Source organism: Dryas octopetala, chromosome 8 (assembly GCF_963921425.1).
Source record: "Dryas octopetala chromosome 8, drDryOcto1.1, whole genome shotgun sequence".
NCBI lineage: Eukaryota > Viridiplantae > Streptophyta > Magnoliopsida > Rosales > Rosaceae > Dryas > Dryas octopetala.
In genome coordinates, this window is record NC_141373.1 from 7,109,216 (window position 1) to 7,130,999 (window position 21,784).

The 21,784-nt window shown below is 37.1% G+C and overlaps 3 protein-coding genes across 3 annotated transcripts; 2 read left to right on the forward strand and 1 right to left on the reverse strand.

The window, feature by feature from the left end:
* The first annotated feature begins 4,936 nt into the window (after positions 1 to 4,936).
* On the forward strand, positions 4,937 to 5,804 carry LOC147276665 (uncharacterized). The gene has a single exon (XM_086254465.1). It carries the CDS (start codon positions 4,975 to 4,977, stop codon positions 5,656 to 5,658), a length of 684 nt encoding a protein of 227 aa, XP_086110591.1. The 5' UTR covers positions 4,937 to 4,974; the 3' UTR covers positions 5,659 to 5,804.
* A 2,016-nt stretch (positions 5,805 to 7,820) lies between these two features.
* On the reverse strand, positions 7,821 to 12,015 carry LOC147276666 (methylthioribose kinase-like). Its single transcript, XM_086253769.1, has 6 exons — positions 11,562 to 12,015; positions 11,117 to 11,426; positions 9,690 to 9,864; positions 9,392 to 9,593; positions 8,886 to 9,097; positions 7,821 to 8,452 (listed from the first exon to the last, which is right to left on the reverse strand). The coding sequence occupies exons 1-6, from the start codon at positions 11,964 to 11,966 to the stop codon at positions 8,284 to 8,286; spliced, it is 1,473 nt and encodes a 490-aa protein (XP_086109895.1). The 5' UTR covers positions 11,967 to 12,015; the 3' UTR covers positions 7,821 to 8,283.
* A 2,192-nt stretch (positions 12,016 to 14,207) lies between these two features.
* Positions 14,208 to 16,477, forward strand: LOC147276667 (uncharacterized). The gene is made up of 2 exons (XM_086255544.1): positions 14,208 to 15,288; positions 15,423 to 16,477. Exons 1-2 carry the CDS (start codon positions 14,208 to 14,210, stop codon positions 16,475 to 16,477), a joined length of 2,136 nt encoding a protein of 711 aa, XP_086111670.1.
* The last annotated feature ends 5,307 nt before the right edge of the window (positions 16,478 to 21,784 follow it).

The following is a 21,784-nucleotide window of genomic DNA, read 5'->3' on the forward strand; positions in this document are numbered from 1 at the left end:
TTTTCCCACCAAATTAAAATTGCAGCTATTTGAATTGCATTTTTTCAGTTCTGTGCTATTTGCAAATCATTTTAACCCTATTATTTTCAAATGGTGTTTGCTGAAATTTGTATTGCAGCAAGAATTATGCAAAAAGTCAGACAACATAACAATAAGTCATTTGAATCTTACATTAAAGAAAATAAACAGAAAGGTACATATTTATATATTTAACCTTAATCTTTACATAGCAGGAATTTCACAAGTGTTCCAAACACTGATTTAACAAAGATCATTACAGGAATATAGGTCAGCTATCACTCAGCTATCTAGATTACATCACACATTTCCTAATATATTCTACTGATCTCAAAAGACTGGAAGTAGCTTACTCGAACTCAAATCACCCTGCTCATGGATTAGCTGACCTCTGATAATGAGCATATAACAAATACATAAATCTGCAAGAGAATCAAAAAATCATATTTCAGAGTTAGAAACATGCCATTATCGAAGTCAAAAGAGTTGCTCAGCAAACATTAAACCAAATCAAAATGTTTATATAAAAAATCATAAATGAAAATTAAGAAAACTAAATAGAGAAACTCAAACTTTAAAAACAAAAAACAAAAGACAAAGAAACCTGTTTGTTTTTGGGCTTAGATTGAGTAGATCTTGCAGATTGATGTCGCCAAAAATGGAGGAGGAGAGTCGCGGCTGTTAGGGTTTCGAACCGCCGCCTAGGGTGGTCATCAAGATGATCTGAAAGCACCCATCAACTCAGAGCGATGAGCAAGTGAAGATGAGAGTGGTTTGACATACCTCCATCGCCGGAATAATGTAATCGCCGGCAAAAAGGAGGTTTATGTGTGACTTTAAATCATGTCGATGGCTGGGTGTTCGGGTTGACGAAGACCAGAGGAGGAAAGATGAGAGGGAGATGAGCGTTTTGGTGGTGGTCTCGTCACCATTGGAGGCCGGACGGAGGTGGAGTCTCCGGAGAAGACTCACGGTAGAGAAGAGAGAAGTGAGAAGTGAGAAAGAGAGGTGCGGCTGTGTTGAGGAGGAAAAGAGAAAGTGATTGTTGTAGATGGGTTTTTAACATTTTATAATAAAACCCTAGGTTGCAAAATTACAATTATAACATCTCACACAAAATTTTAATAAAATATGCAGTAGGATACTAGGAAATAAATTTATAATTTTCTAAATAGATTTTCAAAAGTTTTGTAATTCCACTATTTTTCCTACGTTTAAGTATAGGTGCAATTGCAAATTCCTGGCAAAATAAAAGGTATAGGTGCAAATTCTAACTAAATTTGGTGAACATTCTATTACCTACTCCCACTAATTTTCTATTTTGGTTACCATTTTTGTTTAGCCACTTATTAGTTAACCATTGTACAAATTAGTGGATCCTAAGATAACTATTAACTCCACCAAAATTTTTAAAAACAACTAAAATATTAATTGGTGACTCAAAAAAATGTCATTTGTCACTAACTTCAATCTAGTTTCAATTCAAAGTGGCTTTAAGCCATATTTGTTGTAGTGTATATAATGAGGAAAGCTTTTTCACATAAGATCTGCTATTGTCACGTACTCTTGCTGCTTCTAGACTGTCCATTTGGATTACAGAATTCGATGTGCATAAAGGTCCCAATGAGGTGAGTTAAACTCTAGGGCAAAGTGCTAAACAATCTGAATTTATTGGTACTAATGTTTTGGTAGTAATTACTTATATATGACTAATCTGAATAATTGGATCGCTCAGAAATTGAATGTGGCAAGCTGCACCAAACTAGCAGCTGTGTCCTAGCATCTATCGCAGCTCCAATATTTCTTTTTATTATATTAGAGGGAATCGAATTTTAAACCTAACCTAATACTAACCATTACCCCACCCATTATCACCACTTGGGCTAACCCCAAAGACTTGCAGCTCCAAATTTTTGCTTGAGAATATTATTCAATATAATATATCCAAGAGTTTTGTTATCAATATGTAGCACATTGCTTACCACACGTACAATACAAAAATAGGTGCCAACTATAATATACATATGAATGGCAGACCCAGCTGCAATGTTTTATCTTTTGGTCAATTACAAAATACTTATATTAACTATAGTGTCACTTTCAATTTGGAACATGCATGAGTTTTAAAACTTGACAATTAGCTAGGTACACAACTTTTGCTCTATTTGACAATTACATACATTCTGTCGCGCGCTCCTCTTGTTAGATCCGTCATTTTCTGCTTATATGTCCATGTTAAATACCATGTGGTGCTAACAGGACGTATCTTTTCAACATTTTAGATTCCAGCTTACTCTTTTCTGCCCATAATTAAGCTGAGTATTTAAGACATAAGAATGAGCTGTAATACCTATTTGATAGACATGAAAGAGCGATTTGGAATCCAAAGTATTGGAAAGATGGGTCCCACTTGTGTCACGTGACATTTAACATCGACACATAAGCAGAAAACGGTGGATCTAACGGAAGGGGTGACGCAAGGTATTTAATTGTCAAGCGGAGCAAAAATTGTGTACCTAGCTAATTGTCAAGTTTTGGAACCTATGTACCAAATTGAAAGTGACACTATAGTTAGTGTAAATATTTTGTAATTGATCCTTTTATCTTTTTAATACATTGAATGTGATCGAATTCATGATATAGCTAGAACTGTAATTCCCCTTTTCCTCACTCTCCACTCATCACGTAGAGGCTATCCCCAAGGCTCTATGTTATATGACCAAATCACGCCTCAATTTGATTTATTTATTTTTGTCTGAATGTTTGAATTGATTGGCAGTTTTATTTTTTTCGATTGAAATATAATTTTATTGAAAAAAAACAAAAAGAGTTATAATGATTGAAGCTGTTGTTGAATGCATACAGGAGCTTCCCCACCTAACTAGCTAGTAAGATCCCTACAATGTAAAGCAAAACAGGCAAGAGTATGACATGTCCCATTACAATTAATTATAAACACATAACTACAATTAGCCTCGAAAGATTGAATTCAAGCTCTCTTAGCCTCCTGGCCCGGCCTCCTCCAAAAGGTGCTTATCATGAGCTAATTAAATCATCATTCATCTTCTGAAATCGGGATATGATAGTTTGAGCATCATACTCCAAAAGGATAGAAGAAAACCCAGCACCTAAGACAAACAAGATCTCGTGTAAAAGTGCCAATATCTCTACTTGTTGAGAGGAAGTAACACGACCAAGGGGTTGGGCCATAACTACCACAACCTCTCTGTGCGATCATAAACAATCGTACTTGCATCACCCATTCCCAAAACACCATCGAACTTGAAAAATAACTGAAAAAATCAACAAGAAACTTACGAGAGTTCATCTCTATTAACAATAAGTAAGAGAAAAACCCTAAATTAACAAGCCAATATCTTTAAGAATAAGAAAGGGGACTCAACAAACCAAAACTATAACCCCTCAACCAAAACTATAACCCCTCAACCAAAACTAGAACTAACCGTTGATCAAAGAGGGACTCGACAAACTATGAAAGTTAAAACACCAGCCTGCAGCGGCCTAGGATTTCAGGTTGCCGAAGACAAAGTTTTGAGGTTTTTTCTCTCTAGCGGCTACGATTTTTTCTTTCCTCCACCAAAATGGGGTATGACGATATACTGTGTTAAAAAATATAAAAGAAATTCTATATATCTATAATCGAAAATCAATACAACAGTCCCAATTACCAGATATGAATGATCACTTACCTGATATTTAATTATCTAGCACGTATATCACCAGAATAGTCGTTTAGATGATGAAAGTTTGGAAAAAGAACATACATATACAGAAATAATAGTTTTCTATGGGCCATAGCTAGGTAAGGTCATTAATTCTCTTCACATTTTTTCTTCAAAGAGTTAGGTCCTTTGACCAATTGATTAAGTAATGTGGACCATTGTGTTCTTGTCTAGTTAATTTATCTCGTTAATCCTCTCCGGTCTCCCCTTAATTATCATGATGGATAGCAATTACCTTGAATCAGCAAAGTGGAGCCGGTTTCATTGACCATATATATATAGAATTGGTCATCTTTGAAGCTTCCTCGACCAGACAGAAATATATATCCGAAATCATCATCAATATTGTAGAATTTGGAATATATACTCCCGGAAGATGCATATATGAAGAAAAAGCTTTACGTGGTGTCCGGTGTACGTAATTTTATTTTGTTTTTGAATTTTCAACTTTTTTTTTTTTGTCATTAGTTTTGCTGCTTGTTTTGTATCTGGTATTTTGTTGATCTTGCTCTCATTTTGTTGCAATACACATACAAGGTTACAAACCTAGCTACCTAATCCAGCAAATATGTGACTAGGTAATTTAATTCATTACGACCTAAGATAATAGATAGGAAGGTGGCGGGAACAAGGGCTATATGGATGATTCATGACCAGCTGGGTTTCAAGTCGGTCGGCCGAAAAAGTCCATAGCCGAGTCCAAGTCAAGGTCAGTCAATGATAGCTATATTTAGCTAACTGCCCTTATTTTCGTTCAAAGTCTCACGTATTAAAGAGGTCGGAACCACATGCATGTAAGTTGTGAGATGGAAGTCACAAATGTCACACATATGACTATCACATATATGTACAAAAATTTTATTGTTAAAAGCCTTTACGTAATTGTAAATGGCAAAGACTGACTATGGGTTGCAGCTATATATTTTCAATAATATTAGAATTATCAAATTTATTCACAAAATATATTCACACGAAATGATATAGTCTTATTTGAAATATAAAGTGAGAAATGAAACACTGCCAATATTGTACGCAGAAAAAAAAGGACACAGCTTAAAAATTTGAAGTCGTAAATTCGTCATACCAAAAAAAGTTTGACTTTTCAATAGTTACTCTCTAGCATCTATCTCTATATAAACCATAGAGCAATAGCACATTTGTACAAAATCAAAACCAAAAACAAAGGCATATATATATACTAGCTTTCACAACAATGGTTCAGTACTACAACATGCTTGTCCTCTCCTTGCTCATCTCACTAGCAGCCCTTCATGGCTCCCATGCAGTCGACTACGTCGTCACCAACACCGCCGGCACATCCCCCGGCGGCGTCCGCTTCGACAATGAACTTGGAGCCGACTTCAGCAAGCAAACCCTAATCTCGGCCACCGACTTCATATGGCGCCTATTCCAGCAGAACACGCCCGAAGACCAAAAGAGCGTGGCGAAAGTCAGCCTCTTCATCGACAACATGGATGGCGTTGCGTACACGAGCAACGACGAAATCCACGTCAGCGCCAGCTACATAGCCGGCTACTCCGGGGACCTGAAGGGGGAGTTCAGCGGCGTGCTTTACCACGAATCCGCGCACGTGTGGCAGTGGAACGGGAACGGCCAGACCCCCGGGGGTTTGATCGAAGGGATCGCCGACTACGTGAGGTTGAAGGCCAGGTACGTGCCGGGCCACTGGGTGCAACCGGGACAGGGCGATAGGTGGGACCAGGGCTACGACGTTACGGCGAGGTTTTTGGACTATTTAAATGGTCTGAGAAATGGGTTTGTGGCTGAGTTGAACAAGAAGATGAGGAGTGGTTATAGTGCTGATTATTTTGTTCAGCTGCTGGGGAAGAGTGTTGATCAGCTCTGGACTGACTACAAGGCCAAGTATGCTACATAAGGGCAGTGGGATTTAATTATATCCAACCCAAGATAGAATAAAATGTTGTATGATTGTATTAGATGATCCAATATTTCAATTGTCTCAATAAGTTGATATGCACCGATGGTGTGCACGTATTATAATAAAATTGACTTAATGAATAATTTAATCTTTTAAGTTAACACTCTTACAAAATAATATGTATAATTAACAAAACTTTATTGATGATTCATAATCTGATAACATAATATATATAATTATCATTCATAATCTTTTGTGTGCCTTGTCAAAGCCTTCTCGTCTTTCTCATGTTAGAAAACCTGGCATAAGACAGCCAATGACTTCTCTGGTTTATCAAATCGATCAAAGTTGTCCTCTTTGGATATCATAACTTATTTCTCACCAACATGGATTTAGAAATCTTTGTAAACTATGTTTGATTTACCACTATTCTCGTATATATGAATTCAATATTTGAAATTCAACTTTATTAAAAGGTTGTGAGATCTAATACTACAAAAAGATTTGTTGCGCCTTTAACACTATTTATAGAAAACTAATGCTACCATGCATATACATTAATTGATCACATGATATGACAATTGATACCTACATTAGTTGATTATAATGTTGTTTTTCTGGCTCTTAATTGTCTTTGTCCATTTCAGCTCGAGTCTTTATTTTTTTTTGTCTCTGGCCAAAATGACTCGAGCTTATTTGCCTCTTTTAAAACTAGCTCGAGTTTACTGCTCGCTGGAAATTTTGACTCGAGCTCTTTTGCTGACTTTTGGGTTGTTTTTTTTAATGTTTTTCCACAAAAGATGTGTGCAACATGCAACACACCACATATTCGATTTTCAACATATGATCTGGATTAGATCTTGCAAAGCTACATCTCCATTAAGAGCAGTACATTGCACAAATATATATATATATACAAGTGGTAGATCGCAAGTCACAACCATAGATAGCAATAATAACCTGCAACTAGTCCAAAACCTCAAAAGCAAAGGAGAAGAATATTCCCAATAATACCTACTTTTTCCGGAAGGTATATATATATATATATATATATGACAAATTCATAAAGAGTGATATCACGTGGGTTCAACTCTCAATGCAATTCAATAATTTGAACCGTTCATTTGTTAAAAGACTCCACTCAAGGATTATTTTTACAAAAGAACTAATTAAATCATAAACCATTTAGTCATGATAGCTTAGTATTTTCTATAAACACAATATTTTTTATAATAACTGAAATAATCATGACACTAATCAATGATAAAACGAGTTTTGATTTTGCTGATTTTTTACATGGATAATTCTTAAATGACTATCTAAAAATTAAATGGTCCGACTCACCGGATCCCTTTAACTAATAACTTTCGTTGGAATCTCTATCACATTTGCACACAACATATATATATATATATGGAATTCATATGGTTTATTAATTATTAATGTTATTATCATTATCATTATTTTCCGCTTACATGGCTTAAGCCAATTATTTGAAAAATATGGACAACAACTATTAACATGGACAGGGCTTACATGGTGTGCATTTCAATATTGACACCAAAATACTAGTGTCCTTCTCCCCCGTGACTTGGACCAGAATCGTTGATTCGTTCTTGTACCCGACCATGCATGGCTATTTCGTTGATTCGTTCGAAACTCTGAGATCTTAGATTACCAGCCATTTTTAATTAGGTGGTTTTACCTCAAAGCAATTCAACTTCTAGCTAGAATTGCATAAGAATGTTGGTTGGTATAGGCCTTACAAGACTCTAATATATAAGTCACAAGTTACAACAGAAATTGAGAAATATCCAAACAAGACACTGTAGCAAGATGAAATTGTAAATCTCATCTCCAAGGTTTTCATCCAAACACACCCAGATGTTTAGTGAATTTTAGTGTTGAGATAACTAAAATGGGACGTGAAACAATAGTGATGGCCTCACCAACAAGTCAACAACTTATGTTAGTTGCTTAAGCGTTTGAATGCTGTAAAAATCATCCTGGCTCTACAGCAATTTTTCTGATGCGCATATGGTCTTATGTCGATTATATTGTGCATAAAATGGGCATAGAAATATCCTGATGTTGGTTGAATCAAGACTAAGATGTAAATTATCGAAAAAATGCAGTCTCATTGGAATTAGTCCAAGTGGTGAAAAGGGGAAAATGTTGGGTTAAAATTACGAATTGTCTGTTCCACTTCCTCCAAAGTAACAAAAGAAAAATGCATTACTCCTACTAGATTCATGGTTCACAAAAATCTCTAACAGTTTTCGCCTACCTTCCGTCTCTCTCCCAAAAATCTCTAACTCTTGATTCTAGGGCTGTTTTTTTTTTCCTGTCTCTTAGTTCTCCTTAAATTTCGGTAAAATGTTGAATGAGTTGAGAGGCATATAGAGGAATATCAAGGGGGACAATAAGCATTCACAGGTCACAGCACAGAAGAAGTGAATACATATTACACAAAAAGAGCCGAAAGAGCAATGTTTTTATTTGGTAATCAAGTGGGACAATAAGCATTAACCATCTCATTACTGAAGTTGTTTTATTACTGGAGTTGTTGAATGACTAAAACAACTTCAGCAATGTCCTGAAATTTTCTCATTAACCATCTCATTACTGGAGTTGTTGAATGGCTGAAACAACTTCAGCAATGTCCTGAAATTTTCTCCTCTCCTTAAGCAGCAGCTTTGCCAACTCAAGAGCACGTCGCTCACAACCTGCCCTTTTGCTAGCATCAGTGATTGATTCGAAGTCTTCAACATGTGCCACACCAACAATCCTCCTGTCAATAAAAATAAAACATTATTACCAGCTCAAAAATTTCTCTAATGAGCAAACAGTATGCTTCTTAAGGAGTTAAATGATCATTGTAATTATGGCACAAATTACAAAGAGGAAAGCATATTCAGGACAAATGGCCATTGCAATGAAAGATTGGTGAAGAGGATTCTGGTTAAGGATCAAAGTACATGGGATATACATGGTTGATAAACTGTACACAAATGAGCTGAACTACAGAAGAAATAGTGTTGCTTATTTAGCCCTCAATTTTTTTACATTTGAAAGTATCTTATGATGAGTTATTTGACATTCGTACATTACGGGAAGCCAAAGCAAAATGTTAACTTTTCAAAAGAAACAAACATCAAAGTTATAAGCACAAAGCAAACATGGCATATGTTAGAAATAAAGAAATCTGTAGTCTGCCTCCTCACCTTATCATTTTCGCAGCACCAAATCCAAGGCTGTCATGAAACAAATCTTTAATAAATTTCTTTTGTACAAGCTGTCGAAGCTCAGAGTTGTTATAAATTGCAGGAAGATATGCGTCACCGGAATCTTTGTTCGCATCCCATAGTGCGATGAATTTTCTGTGGAAAAGATTCCAAGTGTTTTCAAGTATCCTCAAAATCCAATCCTTGTATGCCTGCATCATAAAGCACATTTAACAACAACTTAGATGGATAACAATAACTGAGCTTAAGCCAAGTCAAAGTACAACTTAGGAGTCGTCTATAACTGAAAATGAATAAATATAAATGGCTGTTAGATGACATTATTCAGAATAATATAGTATCTAATTATCTATCTAAGAATAACTCAGAAATCAAACTGAATTAAGAAATCATGTCACAAGAACTAGAATACTTGAAAATAATTCATCAAGAAGAAAAGAATAATTGAAAATAACAAGTCAAGGAGACAATGGACCAGAACATACTTTTCGATCATTCTGTTCATCAGCATGCCCATCTTGTGCAAAGAAAGCCAAAATCAAGTTTCCCAAAAAAGCTCCAATATCAAAACCCATTGGTCCATAAAATGCAAATTCTGGATCTATTACTTGAGTTGATTCATGAGTCACCATTACAGAACCAGTGTGAAGATCTCCATGTATTAGGGCTTGGGCTCTCTCACAGAACCTACAGGAAAGGCAACTTGATCATTCAGATGAAAATTTAAAATGATGCAATCACATATAGAGTAGTACTGCCACTAAGATAAGATAGTTTCATTACAAAGATTTCAACTCAGCAATTTCAAGCTTCAAAGCATTATCCTCCCGAACAGCCTCAGCATCAGAATCAAGATAAGGAGAAGTGTTCCGGTTGTATTGTGATACTTTGTAAGGGTCAGAAAAAACAACCTGCTCAGTGAGCCTACATAACTCCACATTCCCACAAAATTCAGCAACTGCAGAGAGTACACATCCAGATAAGTTAATGAAAAGATATAAATCATAGTAAATAAATTCTTTTATGACGCAAAATTGAAATGGAAATAAATCAGAACACTTTGAAGTCAATTTTAAAATACCAAAATTCAGGCTGAGTTACTTTTTTCTCCTTTTTTTTTTTGGGATAGGAAACTTAAACTTTTATTAATGGAAGAATATGGTTACAAAAAAGACGGACAAGAAGTCCCTTTAAGCACAACCAATTACCATAGCTTAACAAAATTATGTTACTTCAACTAAAATTCCCACCCAATGCATATGAATCATACTAAAAGGAATGTCCCTAAAATTCTTAGACAATGATGCCTATAGAGAGGCCTGATATATGATTCTGTCCCAAATAACGTCCACCTTGTCATCAACTATTCTTTTATTTCTTTCCAACCACACACTCCCAATTAGAAGCCAAAAACTATATATCGCAAAAGAGTAATAACTTTCTTCTTGGCCCCAGCAACCAAAAAATCCCCAGCCAACAATTGCAAGTTTCTTTCCCAAACCCATACCACTCCAAAAATGCAAGAAATTACTCCAAATTTGCAATGTTAGAGAACAATGCAAACAGATATGACCGGCACTATTGTTGGCATCTTTGGAAAAACACACCAATGTAGAGATAAGAAAGCATAGTTCTTGTAGAGCATATCACAAGTACTAATTTTCCAATGTAGCAGTGAACCACTATGTAAGAATATTTTACTTTAGTAGGTATCCAGTCTTCCAAATTATTATATGGTTCAAAAACAGGGTAGATTGAATTTACTAATATAGAATGAAAAATAAAAATTAAAACATGAAAAGACTCCTGACCCGTGAATAGTCCAACAACTTTGGTCGAACTGAACTGAATTCAACAAGATATTATCAATCTAAGACAACAATTCTAAGAACCCTGTGAATTTCCTATCATTTAGGCCGAATATTAGCCAAACTATTATCTGGTCTAACTTGCAACCACAACTGGAGAACATGGTGCATGATTATTCTCTCCCCAAACCAAGCAAAATCATTGTCAGAATTCAAAACTGTACCAAAGCAAATATTCAACCAAGCAAGAACCAAAGCAAATATCCAGTCAAATGTCACATTGTAATGTATGAATCACATGAATTCCACATAAAGCATCTCAACATGATGCATTCTATCTCTAATATGTTATTAGAAAACAAACCAAGCACATGACAAGTAAAAAACTTAAACATTACATACCACCACTTTTGTGCTCTGTGGTAGAATGATGAAGGAGGGATGTGAAGAACAGGGTCCTTGCCATATAGTCTGACATGTGGTCTGCCAGCAAAGGGTACTCAATCCCAGCAATCAATCCTTTTCTCAAGATGATATGTGGAGGCTCCAAATAGCGCATGCCAATCAAAGACATGGTCCGATCAAAATGGTAAACTTCAGGCACATGATCAGGACTCAAACGACCATGCTCCCTCAGCGCCAATACCTCGAAATAAGCTCGTTCCTTTGTCATTGGCCATGACTCCCCTATACAACGTATGTATGGAAGAGCCTGCAAAATCCCAATTAAAGCTTTTTAATGACTTTCATTTTTCCTCAATCAAGGTCAAATCTTTAGTCCGACCCAATAGAATTTTGATCGAATTAGCAGGAACCCATTACGACCCAAATCGTGAAAACCCATTACCTGCTTGATGACGAAGGACCCAGTTGAGCCAACGACGATGAAGACGAAGTTGAGGTTGCCATCACCCACTTCTTTGATCGTTAAGCCGTGTAGGTTGTTGTTGAGCTTGGAAGAGAGAGAGGGTGTGGCCTTTATGTAGTCTATGAGGGACTTGTCGTCCAGTGGGCGAAACTCAGAGAAGGCCATGTTGCGGTGGCGGCGCTGGGAGCTGCTGTTGTTAGGTTTAAGAAAGTGAGAGTGAAGAGGTAGGGAAGTGAGATACTGAGATTGAGAAGTGGTGTTAATTAACGTTGGAATTGGATGGTGAAAGTTGTGGACTTTTTTTTCTTTTCTAACGACGAAAATGGAAAATTGGAGACCTTTGTGGATTGGTGCAATGAACCTGGTCCGGTTATGGCTCTTCATTGGTCAAGTAAGTGATTGAGCGTTTTTTAGTTGAATTCGCAGTGCGTCATGGATGGAACCGGATTCTCCAATTCAGAAAACAAATCTGGATGCTCAATCCCACTCTTTCACATTACACGTGTTATGTATTATAAAAAAGTTATATGGTTGTTATATACACACCTCTCTTTTTATATTTGAAACAGATGGCTGCTATATACACACACCATTTTTATCTCTTATTACACACTCATTACTTCTACACACTCTATACCACTTTTTATATTTTTGAATTTCTCTCTACACACTCAATATTATCACAAAACCTCACCAACACACCAAAAAAAAAAAAAAATCCTAACAACCACCAAACCCAACCCATCCTTGCACATAGCCACCCAAACTCGCCAAAGGTGGCTGAATTCGTCGCCGGAGGTGGCCAGCTCATTCAAAGAGAGAGAGGAAGAGAAGGAGAAGGAGAGGGAGGGAAAAGGAGGAGGAGATCTGACGCCGGCAAGTCCGGTTGGCTCTTCCTCTTCCTCTCTTTTTTTCTCTTCCTCCTCCTCCCTCACTATACAATGTGAGTTTATAATTCGAACCGTTCATTTTTTAAAGTCTTCATTCAAATATCAGTTTTGCAAAAAATTAACCCAATCATAAATTCTAATCGTGTTCAAATAGATAGACAAACACAATTTTTTTCGATAAAACATTAAAATAATTGTGATGATAATTAAATGGCTAAACAATTTTTGATTTGGTTAATTTTTCTTAAGAATGATATTTGAATGAAAATCTAAAAAATAAACGATTCAAATTATGAGATTTTATTGTGTAATAAGCTCAAAAAGTAGTTAGAGCAGTATTATCTTATTACGCTTAACTCTAGTAGTCATGCCATATTATTAATAAGATGAGTTGACATGGATTTTAAGTTTAATTATTCGTATATCACTCATTTCATTAATTACATGACATCATGTCATCAACTCTTACATAATGTGATCACCTAATGTGGTGAAATAAGTGTGTATAAATAACATTATTCTTATTGTATATATTATATATGTAATTATAATGTATGTTGTCTATGGACGGGTTATTAACAAGGTGTTAAATTTCGATTTTTTGGGGCATCGAAATCGAAATCTATATTTGTTAAATTTTCGGGATAATTTTGGCGAAATTTTTGAAATTTCGCCAAAAGTTTCGCCGAAATTCTCGAAATTTCCCCAAAAGTGTCGCTGATGGTGCTCGATTTGGTTTTGGGTTTTTGGAGGTGAGATCTAGTTTTGGGTTTTTGGAGAGGAGGCTGGGTTTTTGGAGAAAAATGGGGGGTGCGGCAGGGGGGAGATCGAGGGAGAAAGAGGAGCGGCGGCGATAGGGGGCGGCAGAGGGAGAAAGAGAGGGAGGCAGGGGGGCAGCAGGGGGCGACGGCAGGGGGCAGCAAGGGGGCGGCAGAGGGGCGACGGCAATGGGAGATGAGGGAGAAAGAGAGGAGGGTGAGGATGGGTTGGTGATGGATTGGAGAGAGAGAGAGAGAGAGAGAGAGAGAGAGAGAGAGAGAGAGTGGAGACTTGGGGGAAAACTGGAAAATAAAGGAAAATAAAGGAAAGACCAGTTTTCTCTTTGCCGGCCCATTTATTTTTCTTCCGGTCCACTGTTTTCTTTCAAATGCCATTTTTACCCTTACTGTTATAAATCGTTATTTTTGAATGCGCGGGATCATAGTTGCTCTGTGCCTCTGCTCGTAAAACTGAGCTTCGTTACTCGATCGATCAAGCTTTGTGTAGTCGATCTGGTATGGTTTTTGTCTCTCTCTCTCTCTCTCTCTCTCTCTTTATCTCTCTCTTTCTCTCTCTCGGTTTGTGCTTCATCTGGTATGGGTTTTGTATTGTTGTTTGATTTCAATTTCTGTATTTTTTGAATTTTAGATTGATTGATTGAAGATTTTCGATTCAGAATCTGTTTGTTTTTGGCTCTCTGTCTCTCGGTTTGTGCTTCATCTGGTATGGTTTTTGTATTGTTCTTTGATTTTCGATTTTTGTATGTATGGAATTTTACATCGATTGAAGATTTTTACGTTTAGAATCTGTTTGTTTTTTGTTTTGATTAATGATTTTAGGGTGTGGCTTTTGTTTTATTTTTTCATTGTGATTGTTGTTGTTATTAGAATTCGTACTGTTTGAATTGTTATTGTTATTGTTACTGCATGTTCGTAACTTTTTAGTTTTGGTTATTTTTTTTGCTTTTTTAGGTATCATGGATTCAAATTTCGTTGCGAGGGTTATTTACTGTTCTCAGACTGTGGTTTTGCCACTGTCTGTTAGTTGGAGTTTTTGTGGTTTGTGCAATTTGATTTGCACAAAGTTTAGTATGTTGAAGATTGGTTCGTTTGTGTTGAAATATGTTCTTGGCGGTCAATCTGGATGTGTATTGGCAGATGATCAGGACTTGAAGATGTTGTTTACTTGTTTGTCATTATTCAATGCACAAATAGTTGATATTTTTGTTACTGACAGTGGTTCTAGTAGCAATTCTTTGTGTTCTGCTGATAGTGGTGGGATTTCAACAAGTGATTCAGCAATTGTTGAAAATGATTATCTAGGGTGTTATAAGGCTGAGGCGGAGAAGGTTTATTTGACCAAGGCTTGGGAAGGGTATATTGAAGGTGTTGGTCAAAGATTTGAAGGTGGTGTCATCGAGTTTAGGGACAAGTTGTGCAAGTATGCTATTGAGATGGGTTTTAAGTTTGTGTATATTAAAAATGAAAAAACTCGTGTGTATGCTGAGTGCTTTAAGAAGCTTTCTGATGGTTGTCATTGGCATGTAAAGGCGTATCTTTGTAGAGTCCATGGTTGTTTTTACATTAGGCATTTGGATAATGTTCACACATGTCGTGGTGTGATTCGGGAAACAAAGTCTGAAAGATTGGTTTCTCGTATTGTGAAAAGTATTGTCGTTGATGATATTAGGTCTAATTCTGGGAAGAGGCCAATTGATATTGTGAAAGACATTAAAAATAGCTATGATTTAGATGTGTCATACCGTACTGCCTGGTATGCTAAGGAGTTGGCAAAAGATGTTGTTTATGGTGATGACAAGGAGTCATACAAGCAGCTTGTTTGGTATTTGAAATCTTTGGTATTGAGTAATGATGGTACTGATGCGAAATTGCAAGTGGATGGTGAGACACAACGTTTTCAGAAGCTGTTTATCTGTTTTGGTGCTTGCAAGAAGGGATTCATGGCATGTAGGCCGATGCTTTTTCTTGATGGTACTTTTTTGAAAAACAAGTTCAAGGGCCAATTGCTTGCTGCTACTGGAAAGAACGGAAATGAAGGTAATTTATTTGCTTTTAATGTGATTGTTTTTTGTGAATTTGTTTTGTTTTCATTGTGATTTGAAGTGTTAAAACTGTCTGATTTAATTGCTACTGTCAGTTAGTAGCTTTCTTATAATGCTTTGTTTTTGCAGGTTTATATCCTCTTGCCTTTGGAATTGTGGATTCGGAGACTGAAGATAATTGGACGTGGTTCATGGAAAGGTTGGCTGATGTTTTGGTTCCTCAAAAGCGGATAGTTACTTTCATTACTGATCGGAATGCTGGTCTCATCAATGCTATTGCTACTGTTTTTCCGGGTTGGCCTCACAGTTTTTGTTTTCAGCATTTGAAACGTAACCTTGCAAATAGGTATCCGACAACACACAATAAGTATATGCGTGAGAGGGTTTTATTTTTGTTCATGTGTTGTGCTTATGCACGTACTGAGGAGGCATTTAACTTATCTGCTGGGAAGCTGGAGGCAAAGGGTGGTCGTCCTGCTATTGACTTTTTGGCAGAAGCACCATATGAAAAATGGTCTAATGCGTTTTTTAAAGGTAACAGGTATGGGGAAATGTGCAACAATGTGTCCGAGTCATTTAATTTTTGGATTTTGGAGCTGAGGTCCCTCCCCATTTTAGATATGATTGAAGGCATTAGAACCAAAGTGATGGAGAATATGGCAAATCGAAAAATAGAGGCAGAATCGTGGTCTACTGAGCTTTGTCCTAATTTGGAACTGAAGTTGAGAGAGAGATCCAAAGTTGGTTTGCATTGGAAGGTGATTCGATCTTCATCTCATGTCTACCAAGTTGAAGGGAAGGTGACTGTGTGTGTAGATTTGGAAAAGAAGCTTTGTTCATGCCATGAGTGGCGTGTTTCAGGTTTCCCTTGTGCTCATGCTTTTGCTGCCATTCAGAGACATGGAGCTTCAATGTACAGTTTCATTGACAGTTATTTCAAGACGGAGTCTTTTAAGGGTTCTTATGAGTTTCCAATTTTTCCGGTTCCAAATATTTCTCAAGCATTATATGATTTTAGTCAAGATGCTATGATAGTTCAGCCTCCTATTACTAAGAGACCTTGTGGTAGGCCAAAGACAAAGAGGGCGAAGTCTATTGGTGAAGAAGCTGCTCGTGCCAGAAAGTGTAGTCGCTGCGGAAAACCTGATGGTCATAACCGGAAGACATGTAGAGAGCCAATTTAGTTTTATGGTTGCTCTAGGTTTTAGTAATAATGGTACTGCGTGACAGTTTATTGGTTTATAGGTTTTAAACAATTGAGGAAATTTTATGCATTGGCAATATGTGACTTGATTAATAGGAGCCCATTTGTAAATGATATTTTGGATAGATATTTTTTGTTACAGTTGCATAGTAACATTTTGTTACTATGTTGTTTTGGCTTTTGGAAATGATATTTTTTCATCTCTTAATTTTTGTTTATGTTATTCTTATGATTTTAAATTGTTGTGCTTGTTTTAATATGGTGGTTTGTGAAGTCCATGCATGTTTTGTGTTTCCCTTGTTACTGTTTTAATCACGTTTTTTGTTACTGCCTGGCAGTAGCAATTGCATATTGTTACTGCCTGGCAGTGGCAATTGCATATTGTTACTCCCTGGCAGTGGCAATCACATATTGTTACTACCTGGCAGTGGCAATCACATATTGTTCCATCGTTTGGCAGTGTCAACCTGTTAAGCATTTTAAAATTCAATATAAAAAAGACAAAAGAGTTCAACATAGAAATAAAATTCTGCAATATGTTTGAAACAAAAATACATAAACTTGAATTTTAAAACATAAAAAAGCAGTAGGTAAAGTCCTTCGGCACAGCACAGAGTGTGATCAGTCCTTCATCTGGATTTTCTTGAAGGATTGAAGTTGCTGTGAAGTCCAGCTTTGTTCATGGTTAATGAACCTTTCAATTACATTTGCTTTGAACTTTTGAATGTCCTTTTTTGTGATTTTGTTGTTATTCAGCTCTTCTTTTGAAACTTTGTCCATATAATACATGACAAAGACCCCACAATCCAATCTGCAAATTATAAAATTGAATGACATCAGTTTAAGATTATTTTTTTAATAATTTTGTTGAAATTGATCTATATGCATATGGTAGACGACTTACGATGTCTCTGACTGCTGTAGACAAATTTTAGATTGGTGAAGTTCGTAGTCATTGCTGAAGTCTTTCAACCATCTGAGTGTTGCTTCATTGCCATATGTGAGCTCAACTTCAGTGAATTTGAGCTCTCTTGCAGTGCTTCTTTTGTTTAGCTTTCTTCTTATTCTTGATTCTAGAATACTATCCGCTACTTCCTGCATGACATAGATCCAGCTGTCCACGCGCGCTTTCTGCATTTGAAAGTACATTGTTTTTAAAATTTAAACACATTTCATATCAATCTTTAAGTCCATAGAATTTAGTTTTATGAAATCTAAACACATTTCATACCAGTCTTTGAGCTTTTTTGTAGCATATATCCATCTCGATCCTTCTTTGCTTCATGGGGTTGAAGTGAAGCCAATTTCCCGCATCCTTGTCCATCACAAGTAGTGTGTGATGAAAAGCTTCAGAAGTGACCATTGGGATGAATATCTTGTCCGACTTCCCCAAGCAATTAAGGAGAGGTTCAAAAAGGAATTGTTCTATCCCCAACTGATCATCTTCTGCATCCTTAATCTGTTATTGAATTGCCACTGACTGTCAGTAACAATGATGAAGTCTTGGTTAATTTTGAGTAATGAAGTTTTAAATGAACTTACTGAAGCAAAGGTTGTGAGGAATGTTGACTTTGCAGGTGTTTCAGATTCTATTTTGTCCATTTCCTCTTGCAGTAGTTCTCCAAATGCATCAATCATCTGGTATGCAAGATTTAAACAATGTTAAGTAGTTTACAATAATTTTTACTCTTTAAATTAATTTGAGTTTGTGTAGAAATTGGTCTTACATTGTTTGTCACTGCATTGTCCATGATCAAATTTAGAACATCTTGTCTAGAGATTGCACTGATTCCACCTTCTCCTTTCTGCCATAGTAAGGTGCTGCATAAACAGTATATTGTAGTCAGTAGCTTAAGCTATTGTTACTGCCTTGCAGTGGCAATCAGGTGTTTTAAAATTCAACATAAAAATGCAATAGTACCTGTGTGGGGCATTTGTCCAAAATTCAATTAGGAGTTGTTGAACTCTTTCATTCAATAATTTGAAGACCGGATACTTTGACCACTTTATGTTTTCGAGATTTGGTCTTTTTGCAGCTTGTAGTGTTAAGTCTGTATCACCTTCCTGGGTCAGGTCATCATCTTCTTGTGTTAGGTCCAGGTCCAAATCAAAGTTTGGTTGTTCACTTTTTCCTTTGCCTTTTTCAGCTCTTGTCTTTATCTTTCTTGTTTTGTGTGGCAATTCTGGTACGTCTTTTCTTGCAGCTTTCTTCTTCTTCCTTGGTTCAAAGTTGTATTCATATATATCATCAACCTTCCTAACTCTGTCTTCTCTCTCCTTTAACCTTCCCAGCATTGAGTATTGTACAATTGCAAGGCAGGGAGAAGACTGTTCAGGTTGATTCTGTGCAGGTTGATTGGGAGTTAATTCAACTGATGCAGCATTCTCAAAGGCAAAAGATGGTGAAGGCTCATCTTGATGCTCAGAAGAGTCTTCAGCTGTATGCCCTTGTTGAGGAGTCCTTGCAGCTTGAAGCTCATGTTGATGCTCAAAAGAATCTTCAGCTGGATGCTCTCCTTCCATTTACTCGTCTCTTTCAGGTGAGATAAGTGGGCCTGACCTTTGTGCTTGGCACTCAATGTTCCCACTGTTAACCAACTTCTCTATCATCTATTTCTGTCTTGAAATTGTTTCTTTCAGCTTCTCAATCTCTTCAAAGAGTGATTTTGTTTTGGCCTCTTGGACTTGTTGTTCCTCTATATCACTTCTTCTCTTTTCTTTCTCTTCATTGAGTAATTGCTTAACTTTGTTGTTCATCATTTTCAATTTCTTATTTTCTTGGCTCAGTTCATAATTGTCACTCTTGAGTTTCCCAATTTCATCCTTTGCAGTGAGAACCATTTGCCAATAACTAGCATTTTTCTCATCAAGTATGGCATTGTAAGTGGTGAGTTGTTTAATCAATTTTTTGCCTGTGACTTCATCTTCATCTTCATTGTGATCTTCATCTTTATCTTCATTTACCACTAATGTCTTTAATTCCTTTATGACTTCTTCATAGATGTTACGGAATTCTTCCATGTCCTTCTTATCCCCTCTACTGATTTGCTCACTTTCAAAGCGGTCTAACTGCATGCATAAAAGAAAATGTTAGTGTTTGCCATATTGTTACTTTGATAAAGTGGCATTTTATTACAAACGGAAATGTGAAATTCCAGTTGTTACTACCTGGAAGTAACAATTAGAATCCCACATATTTGACAGTAGGAAATAGGCACACCCCAATATGAGAAATTCCAGTTGTTACTACCTAGAAGTAACAATTAGAATCCTACATATTTGACAGTAGGAAATAGGCACACTCCAATATGAGAAATTCCAGTTGTTACTACCTGGAAGTAACAATTAGAATCCCACATATTTGACAGTAGGAAATAGGCACACCCCAATATGAGAAATTCCAGTTGTTACTACCTGGAAGTAACAATTAGAATCCCACATATTTGACAGTAGGAAATAGGCACACCCCAATATGAGAAATTCCAGTTGTTACTACCTGGAAGTATGGCATATACATAACAATTAAGAAATATGCATAGGCAGTGGCAATTTCTGGTTTGCATGTGTTTGTTATTGTCTAATAGTGGCAACTTATAGAACAAAAATGCACAATAAATATTAGGGGTGGGTCGGAATACCGCTATAACCGAACCGCACCCGAAAATCGACGCGACCGATCCGCCCAGCAACCGCTCCGATGAGAGCCGACGCATTGGTTGCGGTTTTCTAACCGATCCAACAGGGGGCGGAGGCGGAGGCGGCTTCTAAACCCCCACACCGTCGGTAAACCGCACCGACCGACCCTTCTTCATCTTCTTCTTCTCTCTTGGTTTCTGGCAGCAAGCAGCTTCTTCTTCTTCTTCTCCTCTCCTGGTTTCTCTTTTTTTTCCTCTCCTAGTTTCTGGCGCACAGCAACTTCTTCTTCTTCTTCAACCTGCAACCTCGCCGCCAAGATGGACGACCTTTCTTCTTCGACTGCTACAACCTCGCCGCTGCGATGGACGACCTCAGATGCCGTCGCCGCGATGGACAACCTCAGATGCCGCTGCAGCTTCTTCTTCTTCTTCAACCTGCAAGTCCTGCAACCATCGCACAGCCACACCAAGCACAGCCACACCCAAACAGAAAGCTGGTCGGTTTGGATCCATTTCGAACCGATCCGACCGTCACTTGCGGTTTCACCGACAGTCGGTTCACCGACAGAGTCGGTGGCGGCAGCGGTTGGCGTTTTGCCCATTTCGACCCTTGTCGGTCGGTCGACGGTATGTGGCTGGCGGTTCGGTTACCGACACCGACCCACCCCTGATAAATATGCAGTGGCGTTTTGTTATTATTTTTGAATTCTTACCCAAGCTTCGAGTGACGGTGACGGTTCTACTTCCACTTCATCCTCTTTGTGTTTTTTATCTAACCAATCTTGGAGTGTCGGTTGTGGATCTTTATCTTCTTCTGATTCTTCTGTGTCTCCTAGCCGGCATGTTTCCTCATTAGTTGGTTTCTCCCCTCTTTCTTCATCATCAAACATGTTCTTCACAATTTAAAGTGAAGATTGTTAGTGTTTTGGTTTTGAAAATAGTTACTAGTATAAAGTAACTATATTTTGTTTTGCTTTTTTACCTCAAAGTCTTCAAGTCTGTAATGATTCAACTTGAGATTGAGATCATCCAGATCTCATTTGACTATGCCAGGAGTTTCCTCCTCTCTGCCCTTGATTGGATTAATGATGTTTGTCTTTTTGCATATCCAATACTGGAATTCATCAAAGAGAAAAATCGTGCAAAAATGGTTAAACATAGTGTCTAAAATAATACATTCATATTTAATGAATTCAGTTTAGTGCTTACCAGTATGGCAACAACACAACCAGCCATTGATTTACTGTCTTTGCACAATGATTTGTGCAAGTAATCATGCACTCCCTTTGCCCATGCTTTATGTACCATTCCATCCAAGTCTTCAGCATGCTTGACCAAGTCCCAAGCAAGGTGGTATCCAGAGTTTGGGAATAGGAAAGTAGCCAACAGGTACAAAATTATCAGACGTACAACATCGTCACTGTTGTCTTTCAGTCTTCTCTTCCTTGAAGTTTTCTGATTCCCTGTTGGTGTCTGAGGTTGTTTTCCTTCCTCTACTGCTTTATAGAGAGCATTTTGCACTGAGGTTCTATTTATCCTTTGTTCATCATCCTTAAAGTGATCTGTAATGAACTTGGATTTCTTGAAACCTTTTTTTGTCAAAACAACTTCATTTCCCAATTCTGGCAGCCCAAATAAATCAGCAATGTCCT